The sequence below is a fragment of the Spodoptera frugiperda genome, chromosome 24 (assembly GCF_023101765.2).
Source record: "Spodoptera frugiperda isolate SF20-4 chromosome 24, AGI-APGP_CSIRO_Sfru_2.0, whole genome shotgun sequence".
NCBI lineage: Eukaryota > Metazoa > Arthropoda > Insecta > Lepidoptera > Noctuidae > Spodoptera > Spodoptera frugiperda.
Window position 1 is genome coordinate 4832638 of NC_064235.1, and position 13466 is coordinate 4846103.

Consider the following 13466-nt stretch of genomic DNA (forward strand, 5'->3'; position numbering starts at 1 on the left):
TTGCGTATATATCCAGCAATGGAAAGCATTTATTGGTGTATATGGAATTGAATCTGATTTGATGTAGATTTAAATACAGAAAACAAAAAATATTGCAAAATATTCATAGTATTATTCGTTTTTTACAGTATTTATATTTTTTTCATATCGTATCTTTTTTTATTTAATTTAATTTTATTGCTATATTTCGCGCATAAAATCATAAACTACTGTAAAACGAAACGTCGTAATGTCATATGACTATTGAAGTCGGAACTACCAACATAATCAGTGCGTCCACCATTTTTACGCAGCTGATGTTTGTTTGAGATAAAATAATTTAGAATTCTTTCTAAATAAAATCTCAAAATGGGTGCTTCTTTCATCCCCATCACTGTATTCACCGTCCTGTGGGGCATTGTGGGTATTGTATGCCCATTCTTCGCCCCTAAAGGCCCCAACAGAGGGTAAGTTTTTGCACCTCCCAGTTGTATGAGATTTTGTCCTATTTTGTGTTATAATTCGTGATTCGTTGCTCTATTCCAGGATTATCCAGGTGGTTTTGATGTTAACTGCCGCCACATGCTGGTTATTGTGAGTATTAATCGTTTAATAAGCTATTTTTTTCTTATATGAGTCAGATAACCAAACCTTGAATTTGGTCAGTTGATTTTCCTTCAAAAATAAGCTGTCTCGTGACCTGGGATGGTATAGGAAGTCATTTTAGACTATTAAATACCTACTAATACTTACAATATTTACTTATTTAATACAATTATAAATCTTAGTATTGAGTAATCTTACTAGCTTCCTATTAGACATAATAAAAACACAAATAGTGGAAAGTGAGTATATATTGCAGTTTGTACACTTACGTCTAACTCTAGCCCTAATAACTGGTGCAATGTTACTTGTGTAAACGAGAAACACAGTATAATTATTATAAAATCTTTTACATACATGTAAAGGCTATACCTGGGCTTTAGCCTTTGTGAATGCAGCCAATCCTCTAAAAATTTCAAGGAGATAGATTAGGTAAATCCTATTAGTATTATAAATGTAAAAGTTTGTATGGTTGTTTGTTTGTTACTCCTTTATGCCAAAACGGCTGAAGGGATCGGGATGAAATTTGGAACAGGGGTATATTATAGTCTGGAATAACACATAGATTACTTTCTATACTGTGGGAATGTGGGAAAAGCTGCTAGTAGAACCTAGTATAGTATAAACCAGTAACTAACATACTTAATTTCACATTTCATATTAGTTTGAATATGACCTACTTAATTTGTTTTATTGTATAAACCAGTAAATGAGTATATAGATCACCTGGTGGTAAGCGATTGCCGCCATAATGGTCACCCAAAACACCAGATTAATGAAATGTAGTATTCCATTTAGAAAAAAATTGCGTGTTGTACCCAGTAATGGTCACCAGACACACCAGATGCATTACAAGTTTGTTCAATTCTAAGAATTTAGGGGTTTTGTTGAATCGGGGATTGAGAAGATGGGTAACGAGTGTAATTGGGTCTCCGCTAACCTCACTCACACAACGAAACATAAAGCGTTGGTTCATGTCGGTTTTCATTGAGGCAGTTTGATCACTCTGATCAAGCGGGCCCATTTATGCCGAAGCATGGCTCTCCCACACTTTATAAGAAGTTCCTCCCAATAAGAACTTTGTATTTGTTCTTACAAGTTAATAACACTATTGCACTGTGTATTCCAGCTGGCTGTGCGCGTACATGGCACAAATGAACCCCCTGATTGGACCCAGACTTAACAACGAAACACTCATCTGGATGGCACATACCTGGGTGAGTTACAGTTTTACAATTATTATAACTCTGACACATTTCTGCAAATGCTGTTTGCTGCAAAATATTAATAATTAGAGATGAAATAGCAATCCAGTAACTATCTAGTATCCTATAGGTATCCTATAGATGGCCAGATACCAGATAGTAGTGCACTGTCGGACCAAATACCGAATAATAAAGTAAATAAATGTATATATAGACTTACTAGATGTTTCCCGCGACACTGTTCGGGCTGAATTCTTTACGCCCTACACTCTTCATCTTTATATTATAGATATTAGTATAGATTAGGGAGTCAGTTGATCTCTTTAGTTTTTCAGACATGTTATAGGAAGAACGACAAATATTTAGTATTAAGAAATGGACGACAAATTGAAAATAACCTTGACTTTATAAATCCGATATCTTATTGATGTTAATTTATCTTTATTATTATTGTAAGGATTCATATTCTTGCATTATTATTTATTTTCTTAAAAATTGGTAAATCTGGTGCTTAAAACCTCATTTGAAAAAGTTTTTCTAGTAGTAGTAGTTCCAATGCTATCTAACAGATGGCGCTGTGTATATAAAGCAATCATCTACCTGTTTGTGTTCTTGTCTTTCAACAATCTTGATTAGAAGTAACGAGTGGTGAATCTACTAAGAGGGCCCGGGCCCTCTTTCAGATGCATCTCACCTGCTACGGGGAGGTTTTAGTGAGGTAAAAATCCCACGCCTCCTAGACTTTTTTTCCGAAAAGCTAGACCCCTTTTGAAGGTTTCCCCCCGTCAACCGGTGAATGAGAGTAATCTAATAATAACAGTATGATGTTATGTAGAGATACAAACATGATATTGTCTCTTATTTTACAGACATCCATAGATAGGTAATGTTAACCAACTTGGAGTTTCTTTTAATTTAGACAGCAATAATTAGATTTTAAGTATAATTTGAATTTAAGTATGGTCAGCATTATTAGAATTGCATTGTACCTAATTGTTTTTTAATGTAATAAAATTATGTAATGAGCGCCTCTCGTCATCAAACGTAACAGTTTGACGACTTTAAATTTAAGGCCACACTACTGTAAATTTTTATACGATAAAACAATAAATTTAAAAACAAACTGCTTTCCATCAGGCAGGCCTTCAACTTAAATGCCGGTTTCGACTACAATGAAACAAAACAATGCAATCACGTATCTTCCTCCTTCCGATTGGAAACAGTCATTGCCAACTTGTGTTTACAATTACAATAGTATCAATCATCAATCTAAATAAAACTTTTCCGTTATCGAGTGAAGAAGAGCACTTTCTGCAGACTACCTAGCGGGTTCACCGGGGCTCCGGCTCGACAAGCAGGAGTAGGAACGTGGAGGTTTTTAGTCAGTAAGAGTCTGACACTCCCTCTCGCCTCGCCCTGGCGAGAGAAGTCATTGTATGATTGTCTCCCCTCAAGGGGGGAGATCTTAAAGAGAGATACTATCTTAAAATTGTAAGTGCGAATACTCATTCTCAAAGTCTAGTATGGGTAAAATCGGTAACGACTGTCGCAACCGAGAACTGGGCTCGCTGTTATTGCAGCTGTAAGTCCTAAGGAGTGGTTTGAGAGGCGGTATGGCGTCCTTACCTACCGCTTGACACATGTGCCTACCGGACATAGGAGTTTCTGGTGGTCTGACCCAGGGCTGCGGACTGCCTAGCGGATTACCAGGGCTCCGGCTCGAAGAGCAAGAGAAAGAATGGGGTGGTTTTGAGTCAGTAAGAGTCTGACACTCCCTCTCGTCTCGCTCAAGGCGGTAGAAACCATTGAATGATTTTTCCCCCTTAAAAAATAATAATAAAGGTATGGACAGAATTCCATAGAGACTTAGGAGACTCACGTCATCACGTCAAAACGACTAACGCCGACAAAAGGGATTGAGATGAAATTTGAATCACGGGTTTGGACCTCTGGAGTAACACACAGACTACTTTTTATTCCACGGGAACTCAGACAAAGCCGCTGACAGAAGCTAGTCAACACATAATTTATAAATTACAAAGTAAACTTGTTTTTCTCGTCTCGTTGCGAACTGGCAACGTCTTATAAAATCGTCTCACGTGAGCGGGCGGCGCGTGCGCATTGACGCAAACACTTTATTGATCTTACTTCACTCGTTTATTGTATTACAGTGCATTGGTTTCTTTGTTTATTTTATTGTTGCGTTGTTATGTTGCATAATCGGAGTGTAATGGAAATCACGTGTTGGATTGATTCCCGTACGGATTTTTTTTGTGATCGACAAATTGTTGTTTTTTGAGTCTGGGTGTGATGTGTACGTCAGAAGGAGGACATTCTTGTGCGGAATATTGTTTTTTTGGAAATCCGCTAACTATGCACAAGACACTAGAAGGGTTGAAAGTGTTCTTTCCAATTAAGAAAGAATCATCATAGTGGGTTAATTTTGAATTACACAATTTTCAATTAAAACAACTACCTTCGGTTGTTTTAATGACGGATTTACCCCAGACACTCTGGCAGAAACCGGGCATCATCACAGGAGCGCTCTGATAAACCTGAACCTAACTGTGATCTTCGACCCTGTCTAGTGAGAATCGTCAGTGGACTGCCGGCGCAAAGTAGCTGTGCGAGGAAGATGCGCAGCTCGAGTATGCGATGTATCGATAGTAGGAACATCATCTATGGCACATAAAATAAAAAAATGCGTGCTACATTTTTTCATATAAAAAACATATCTTAGTTGAACCCGTCGCCGCAAGTGCTAAGCTGAATGAATGCTAATGAATATGATTGGTGGAAGCCAAACGCATCCACAGCAACGTAGCTTAGCACATCACTGGTGGAAAATCACCCTTATTTCCTGTTGATTATATACCAACAATGTCGAAAACAAAAAGAAAGTTATATTGGCGTTCTTAATTTTTATTTTGTGAACTGCCACAGAACCAACCATCAGTATTTTTTTTAGAAATTTGGTTGCTTATCGATCGTTTATAGCTCTCAATGGTATCTTATCACACACATACCTGCGTTACGCAAATTAGAGTCAAGTGCGTGTCAAGTTAACAGATAAAATCAGTGCAAAACATTATGAAGTATAATTACTCCACAATATGATAACCAATGCACAGAGATACGGACAGAAATAGTAGATATTTATAGTAAAGAAAGGGATTTCTGCGTTAGTAAAATAGCTGTCCACAGCAGTCTAAATAAGAGGAATTTTCTATAATGATATTCACGTTTGGCAGTTAGGCAGTATTGTCTGTTTAAGACGCTCTCTTCTCACGCATGAGATTGTGGGTTGGCTACTTACGTTACTGGAGGCCCAGTCCCCAAATTTCAGGGCTCAAAAGCTTCATTGCACATCACACAAACCAATAGCGCACAGCGCGACGTGCAGTGAGTTAGATTATCGGAGGAACTCGTTTGCTGCACTTTACTATAAGCAACACCGTTGCTTAGCATTAATTAACCGTCATAGTTTTAGGAGAAACCCTTTTTTTTAAGTGGGTAAAATCATCCAATGACTTCTCTCGCCTTAGGCGAGGCGTAAGAGAGTGTCAAACTCTTACTGACTAAAAACCACCCCGTTCCTACTCCTGCTTTTCGAATTGGAGCCTCGATAAATACGTTAGGTAATCCGTAGCTCTGGCGGACACACGCCTCACCTGTGGATTCACTATTATCTTCTAATAGAGCCTTCTAATACAGGCAGGTTTGCCTAAATGGAGGTTCCAAACACGAATCCATGTAATGTCTTTTTTTATTGGTATAATAAACTATTTATTTAGTATCTATTTATTATTCTTGTTTCCAATAGAGGAGTGTGTACAGAGAAGGGGCGTGTCGTCGTGTCACTGCGCATTTCAATAAGCATAATATTGCATATTGCATCGCCTTCGCCTTATCTAAGTGACCTATTAATTAGATTATTATTTTACTCGTGTAATCAGCTTCCTGTTTTCTCTTATGCACTTAATATGTCTCTTTATAAGTCAAGATACGATTGGATTTATACCATATGCCATTTTGTTTTGAGAAGGAAAATCATCCAACGATTTCTCCCGCCCAGGACAAAGCAAGGCCTCTCAAAAATCACCCCGTTCCTACTCCTGCTTTGAGCCAGAGCCACGGGTAACCCCGTTAAGTTTTTGTTAGTTTAAGGAGGGGAGATTTTCCAATGTCTTCTCCCGCCTTGGGCGATGCAAGAGGAAGTGTCAGACTCTTACTAACTAAAAACTACCCCGTTTCTACTCGTTCTTTTCGAGCCGCAGCCCCAATAAACCCGCTTGGTAGTACGCAGCTCCGAATCAGGCATCAGCACTACTGGGTCCCATCTATGGTGGTATGATAGCTTTATGAGGCGCGCGAAATGCGACGCGCTGCACGCACGGGTTTGGTACTGGTCGGGCGGCGAGCTACCCTTGCTCACCGTAAGCGTTTTATGGAGTCAGGAAAAAGAATAAACCCACACTTCGTTTTAAGGCATGAAAATCAGGCGTTGAACGAAAAAATAAATACACGTGATATTTTTATTAAGGCTCTCGTTCCCCTTGTGATTTTTTATCCCTTAATTATTAAGCCTCTCGTCATTAATGGACATCCCCAAAGTTTGAGTAAATGTTCTAGTGTCTGACCAATCAACACACCTATACAATTTTCTTTGGAGAATAACAATTCTGATATACAGTAGTGTGTGACATATTTTCTCCCATTTATCGTGCTTTTATCGGAGGTCAAGGTTACGTGCTCACGTTTCCGACTGGTTCATAAATTATCACGTTTTGCATTGTCCGGTATCAGTTGATACTTCTGTGGTTCTTTATTTATTTAGTCTTGAATAGGATATGCTTGCGGTCTCACTGGATATTAAATCTATATACAGGGTCACTTTGAATTCGACGTATTCCTCTCGGGAGGTGATAATACAACTAATTTTGTACAAAAAATAGCCCTGATATTCAACGTTTTTGGTTTTGGTAAAAATGTCAACCGGCGTTAGATTCTGGTCACCGTTTTTTTACCAAAACCAAAAATGTTGAATATCTCAGAAACTAGCCACTTCATCGGACCAGGGACCTCAGGGCTAATTTTGTATACAGTATGGAGATCACTCATATGACGTAATAATATTATGTATTTTGTAAAGATATGTTTATTTTTTGTGTTTATGTTTTTTGTCTATGTTTAATTACTATTTAGGTGTATTTTTTTTTGTTTTGTTTTTTAGTTGTATCTTAACGTTAACTATTCTATTGGCTGTATAACGTATTGGCGTAAGCTGTAATGTTATATATGTAAATTTGTAAATAAATAAATAAATAAAATAAATAAAGACGTAAATGAAACTACAAGTATTACTAGTCCACAGAAGCATAACACAACTAAATATTTCAACAAAAACCGAAAATTGAAAAAATAATTTTCAAACAAAATAAATAATTAAATTAATCAAATATTAAATTCTGTATGAACAGCTCCATGTTCCTTGACCACAGAAGAGCTGTAATGTACAACATTACAGCTTTTTGGTTGTCTAGGAATGTTACGAACATGCAGCGACAAAAGTGTTCAAACTAGCTCAAAGAGAATAATGCACTTTTTGGCTTACCTACTGGGCCTATGTCACTCATTTTTCGTATATTTACAGCCAAGATGTTTACAAGTATTTTATTAATCTTTTATCTTAATACATATGTTTTTTTTTGTTACAGGGTAACAAAATGGGCAAGTAAAGTTGGCTGAGTGCATCCACCTCCCTCTAGCGTTAAGTGTTGAAAGTTCTGTGTCGAATTATATATTAAAACATGCTATTTAACTATTTATTGTAAAATACTATCAATATAATAAATAAGCGTACATTTCTTAAACGACAACACTCAAAAAAGGTTACATATTGACAGTATTACCTCAATTAAAAAAGTTGCTTGTTCTTGTTTGTCTATGGTGGTGATGTCAGATCCTGTTCCCGCAAAAAATTGTTATTATTATCATTCCAATAAAAATGATTGCTGTATTGTATTATATTTAGTAATTCTGTAAACTACGTGTGTATAAAATTTCTTTAATTTTATTGTAGATAAATACATTTATTTCAGGTTATTTGTTGGTTGTTTTTTTTATTTTTTATACTTACTTAACCTTAAAACTTAATTGCTGCATTAATTTTGATTAATTCTCGTAACGCTCGGACTGCCTCGTTGGTCGAGTGGTCGCAAGTCCGACTGCCGGACAAAGGGTCTCGGGTTCGATTCCCGGGTTGGGTACAATATTACTGAAAATTTCTCAGTAGTAGCACGGATACTGGAATTGTGTCCAGTATATGGCAATAGGCTCACCACCTATTACACGGGACTTATAACACAAATGGTAAAATCACACTTTCTAAGCACTTGTTTTGATGGTATAAGCCGGTAAACGAGCAGATGGATCACCTGATGATAAGCCGCCCATGGACACTTGGAACACCTGAGACGTTTTAAGGACTAATCCTTAAATAGTCAAAGTCCAAGTCAAATAATTTATTCCAATTGGAATCCATATACTTAGGTACTTTTGAAACGTCAACAACGAAAGAAATAAATAATAGTCATAGCACCTAGCTTCACTGACAGACGTCAGTGAAGCTAGGTGCTCGTTCCAAAGTGTAGCTTTGAAAGGAGAAGAACGAGCAAGAAACTCCATTCGTTAGGAATTTAAAGATTGGAGAATCGCGGATTAGGAAGAGAGGTAATTGGGCCTCCCGTAACCTCACTTACACAACGCAACCATTAGATAATTCACGTCGGAAGTATTGTTTAAAAATTCCGTGAAATTATTTACAATGAGTCCTTGACCTTTCCATGCGGCCATTACCTATGGAATCTCCGTACTACATACTGACATACCGATCTAATTTAATCCACAGTACGGCCAAATATACATTGGCCGGAGTCTTCAGCTATAAATATAGGAATTAGGAACTTACTTTAAAGCGAAATGCAGAATTACTGACAGCTCTTGAGAGAAAATAGCGCCAATTTAGTACAAACTTGACATTTCAGTTGAAAGTGGCGCTAGTTTCTTTGTGATAAAATGTTTGTATTGAATTTTTGTATGGGATTTTTAGTTCCGATTTTTGTCACCTGCATACGTAATGTTGGTTGACTATTTTTTTTTGTTTTTTGTGCGTCAATGCTGTTCATGTTCAGCCGGTGTAGTGTGTTATTTAACTTTTAACTATTTTATTTTTTAAAGATTCTTATTTTCTATTCTACATACCTGTAGCTAGTTATTTAGACATTTGCAGTGTATAATTAATGGTAATGGTACTCATTATTATTAAATAACTTAACTAGAGGACTGACCGACAATCAGATATTTCATTTTAATATTGTAATTTTTGCTTTAACGTTCAAAAGTGTTTTCCCGGTCTATTTAAAATAAATAACTTTGACTTTAAGGCTGAAAGATCACAACAAAATAAAAAAAAACCAAATTAAGTTTACTTTTAAAACCCTTCTATAGTCTGTAATGCTAATGTCAATTGCAATTTGGCGCCACTTTTGACGTCACAAAATGGCGGACTACAAGTAAGTACACACGAAATTCATTTATTTAAAAATCACGTGCGTTTTATTATTAGCGTGCTAACGTAACGACGTAACTTTACGTAAGCAGTATTTTATTTAATTTTCATGTACGATATTGAGGTGTGTCCTTGCTAGACATTTTAATATCATTTGAAGGTTCTTCGGAAACCGTGACTGATAGTATTATCATTAAGACTTTACGGCGAATGTTTGAAGGGGTGTTTGTTTTTTTAAGGAGTGAAAGTCATCGAATGGCTTCTCTCGCCTTGGGTGAGGCGAGAGAAAGTAGGAAAAGCGCCACGTTCCTACTCCTGCTTTACGAGCCGGAGTCCTGGTAAACCTGCTTGGTAGCTCTGGAATATTGTGATGTAAAGCGAGCAATATGGTAGTAAATGACCGATCCGGATCTGCGGACAACGTAACAGGTTACCGGAGCTCCGGCTCGAAAAGCTAGAGTAGAGACAGGATAGTTTTTAGTAAGTACTATCCTGTACTTATATCTCTCGCCTCACCAAAGTTATTGGATTTCCCCCCCACAAAAATGGGGTAAATAAATAGGCAGAAAACCCACCAGACATGATCACCTCGCCTGGTTTGAAGATCCTCATTTTCTTAGGAAACTAACAATTTCGGCACAAAATCAATGAATTAATTCATAATATAGCATAGCAGATAAATAGTGTAAAAAATATTCTTAGTTTTTAAACAACCCGGTCTCATAAACGTAATCTAGGTGACCATAGGCGGGTTAAGATAATTAAAGTTTACTATCTACTATTTCACTTCCATGTGGCTTTAGTATCACAGTCATCACTCGCTTAATTTTAGTGCTTGTTAATTATATAAGAGACAGATTATTTGCACCAGACAGACAGACGGACAAATAGATTTACCAATTAACCTAGTGTAGCGGGCGGCTCGAGACCTACCTATTCACAAGCTTTGGAAATGTCAAAGTTCTTTGAACTCAGTGTGTCATAGAATTTGTAGATTTCATCCTACGTACGTTAACTTCGAGATACTGTAAAGCCCGCTGGGGTATGTAATTAAATTTGACTCAGGGCTCCGGCTAAAAAATCAGGAGAAGGAACGAGGTCGTTTTTAGTCAGTAAGAATGAGACTCCCTCTTGCCTTACCTAAGGCGGGAGAAGTCACCACTTTGAAAAAAAAAAGTGTGTCATAGAGTCGAGTCGAGTAGAGTAATATTATTTGGAGATTTAATCTTATTACGGGAAGTTCGGGATCGCTTTCTGGGGTAGGTACATTTGATCCAAATTCTAAAACCAATAAAAATCCAGAACAAAGCGTAGGTACATATCGACGGTTAAAAGGCTTCTATCTTAACTAATCGTCATTTTTTTCACACATCATTTATTTATTTTCAGCCATGGTCGCCCACTGTAGGACAAAGGCCTCCCTACCCTCCTTCCACTCGTCTCTTTGTAGAGCTTTCTGTGGCTAATGCTTTTCATAGGCATCGAGTTCTTCCCGCCTTCTCCTTCTGGGTCTGTCGCGACATCATTTGATCAATTAGGCCTTTCAACCGTCGATATATTTGTTTTTCATTGGTTTAAAAGTACAGGTTAAAGTTACCCTATGGGGTTAAAGACACCCAATCTTACGGTAGTCACTTACCTATGAAGTGGCTCAGTCAAGTACCAGCTCTATGCCCTTGAATCGGTGGAAAACCATATGTCAGCGATATCACACGTGAGTGTTAATTCATTGTAAAGTAAGTTGACAGAATTATTCGAATAATTCTTCACAACACGTGTTTAGATATCCTACTTGATATTAAAGACATTCACGTGACTATTATCTCGATCTATGTACCAAATAAAGTAAGTGCGAAGATAAAAATGAATTGCATAAACGGTATAAAGCAAAACTTTCTAGTTATAACTGCCTAAATCTGGTTTGTGGTATTTTCGCTGATTTGGTGTAAGTACGTAGGTTCGTTAAAGGTCAATTTCAATGACTTTTTACTGAAAAGTACGTTACACCACAGGTTACACCGTCTTCGTGTGTTAAAAGAATTGGCATATGTTTTTTTGCATCAGGTGAGATAGCGGTCAAACGTCGACCCATTAAATGTAAAAAAAAAAAAAATGTTTTATAGTTTTAAATCTAATAATTTCAATTATTAGTACAAAATACCTCGGATCGAGAAGGTACGTTTTTTAAGTGGAGACGTATTTGCTCCCACGTGGCTCCCACCCCTTTTGGCTTCGTTTTATCCAAGTATTGTTACCTTATATGAGACAAAATAAAAAAAAATACGTGTCTAACATTTTTTCATTACCTAACTGACGGATTAAATAGATGTTTAATTTTCATACCCCGTCATCATACCTATTCTTACCAATTCGGGCTGGTTACAAAGCTTACAAAGTAACCATCCGATCACAAATTCTCCCAAGGACCTTCAGCACAGACCTGGCAAGCGCACTTGAATCTATTCGAAGTGTCAAGAACAAATCACGCGTCGCAATTACGTAAGAAAGGGCAAGTCGAATACTCCCGCACTAATACTGGCTGCGCGTGCGACGGTTTGGATCGAAGCCAAGTATTCTACGCGAAGAAACAGTTCACAAGTAGCTCAAGGTCACGTGACGGGTCAAATTCGAAATTTGAAATAAAAGGAGTTTTGTTATGTAAGTAATTGTAATTTGGCGATGGGTAGGTGGCAGCACTGTAGTTTATTGTCTCCTTTTGTGGTATTGAAAGAGTTTGTCTGAGAGCGCTGTTGTCTGATTTCTGACGTGGTGTTAAGATACGCAGGAAGAGTAGTTTGAGGTGGTGGGTAGTGACAAATGCATTTTACTGTATATAAATACACCAGCGACCTGCCTCAGCTTCACATGGGTGCAATGGTGACATATTATGCAGGTATTATACATATAAACCTTCCTCTTGAATCACTCTACCTATTACAAAAACCGCATTAAAATCCGTTACTAAATTTAAAGATTTAAGTATACAGAGAAACAGACAAAAACAGTGACTTTGTTTTATACTATGTAATGATTTCCACGCATTAAAACCAAGTATTTTATTTAAACCCGTATAATAGACTACCGTAAAACAATGTCGCCTGCCTTTCTCCTGGCTTTCCCCCAAGTAGGTTGGGTTTAACAATGAATGTCAGCCAGATTTGGCTAGCGACTGCCATCTGACGTCCATAAATACTTTAAAATTGACCGACTATTTTGGTTAATTGACCACGATCAGCATACTAGATATAGTAACCAGGACCATCATTTTTTCTAGCTAGCTGGACTCGGTTGATTATGATCAACTGTCGATATATAGTAACCAACCAGGACTACCAATTTTTCTAGCTAGCTGGACTAGCCATGACAAATTACAGCATACATTTTTTTAAGGGGAGAAAGTCATCCAGTGACTTCTCTCGCCATGGGCGAGGCGGGAAGGAGTCTCACATTCGTGTCTTACTGACTAAAAACCACCCCGTTCCTACTCCTACTTTTCGAGCCGGAGCCCCGGTAAACCCGCTAGGTAGTCCGTAGCTCCGGATTAACCTACAACATACTGGGTCAGCCACCGGCTTATCTGTTAAATACGTTGCTGTAGTGAGATTTCATATTTATTTGGAGCGTAACTAATTTAAGATTAATACATATTAGATAAAAGGACACAGGGAGCTGCTATATTTAGGTCACTTCCAACAGACCGATCTTGAAGACATTAGGAGATACCTCCAATACTCCGTCTTTCTTTTTCTTTCTTTCTTTCTCACTAATTTATGGTATAAGCCGGTAAACGAGCAGACGAATCACGTGATGACAAGCAATCACCACCGCCCTTAATTGGACACCCGAAACACCAAAGGCGTTACAAGCGCGTTGTCGGTCTTTTGTACATTAGGTAAGAATTTAAGGATATGGTGAAATAAATACGCTAATAGGTTTAGGTTTAAAGAAACTTTATTCTCAATAAAACATACAATGTCACTTGAGAACAATACTACGAAAATCAATATAACATATAGTTCGTCATCATCAAACAAGTACAGACCTACATATGTATTTATAAAGATTATAACACCTACTTGTTATTATCTAGCCTATGTGATATTCCAGAT

The 13466-nt window shown here is 37.4% G+C and overlaps 1 protein-coding gene and 1 long non-coding RNA gene across 2 annotated transcripts in view; one reads left to right on the plus strand and one right to left on the minus strand.

The window, feature by feature from the left end:
* The window catches only part of LOC126912288 (uncharacterized), a 62824-nt gene that overhangs the window by 19451 nt on the left and 29907 nt on the right, over nt 1–13466 (minus strand). The window lies entirely within an intron of this gene.
* On the plus strand, nt 245–7892 carry LOC118279038 (V-type proton ATPase subunit e 2). Its single transcript, XM_035598563.2, has 4 exons — nt 245–446; nt 526–573; nt 1712–1799; nt 7505–7892. Exons 1-4 carry the CDS (start codon nt 349–351, stop codon nt 7523–7525), a joined length of 255 nt encoding a protein of 84 aa, XP_035454456.1. The 5' UTR covers nt 245–348; the 3' UTR covers nt 7526–7892.

Bases quoted from the DNA above. Each gene is read 5' to 3' on its own strand.
- LOC118279038 (XM_035598563.2), top strand. From the start codon at position 349: ATGGGTGCTTCTTTCATCCCCATCACTGTATTCACCGTCCTGTGGGGC. The intron at 574-1,711 runs GTGAGTATTAAT...TGTGTATTCCAG, and splicing joins GCCGCCACATGCTGGTTATT to CTGGCTGTGCGCGTACATGG. The intron at 1,800-7,504 runs GTGAGTTACAGT...TTTTTGTTACAG, and splicing joins TCTGGATGGCACATACCTGG to GGTAACAAAATGGGCAAGTA.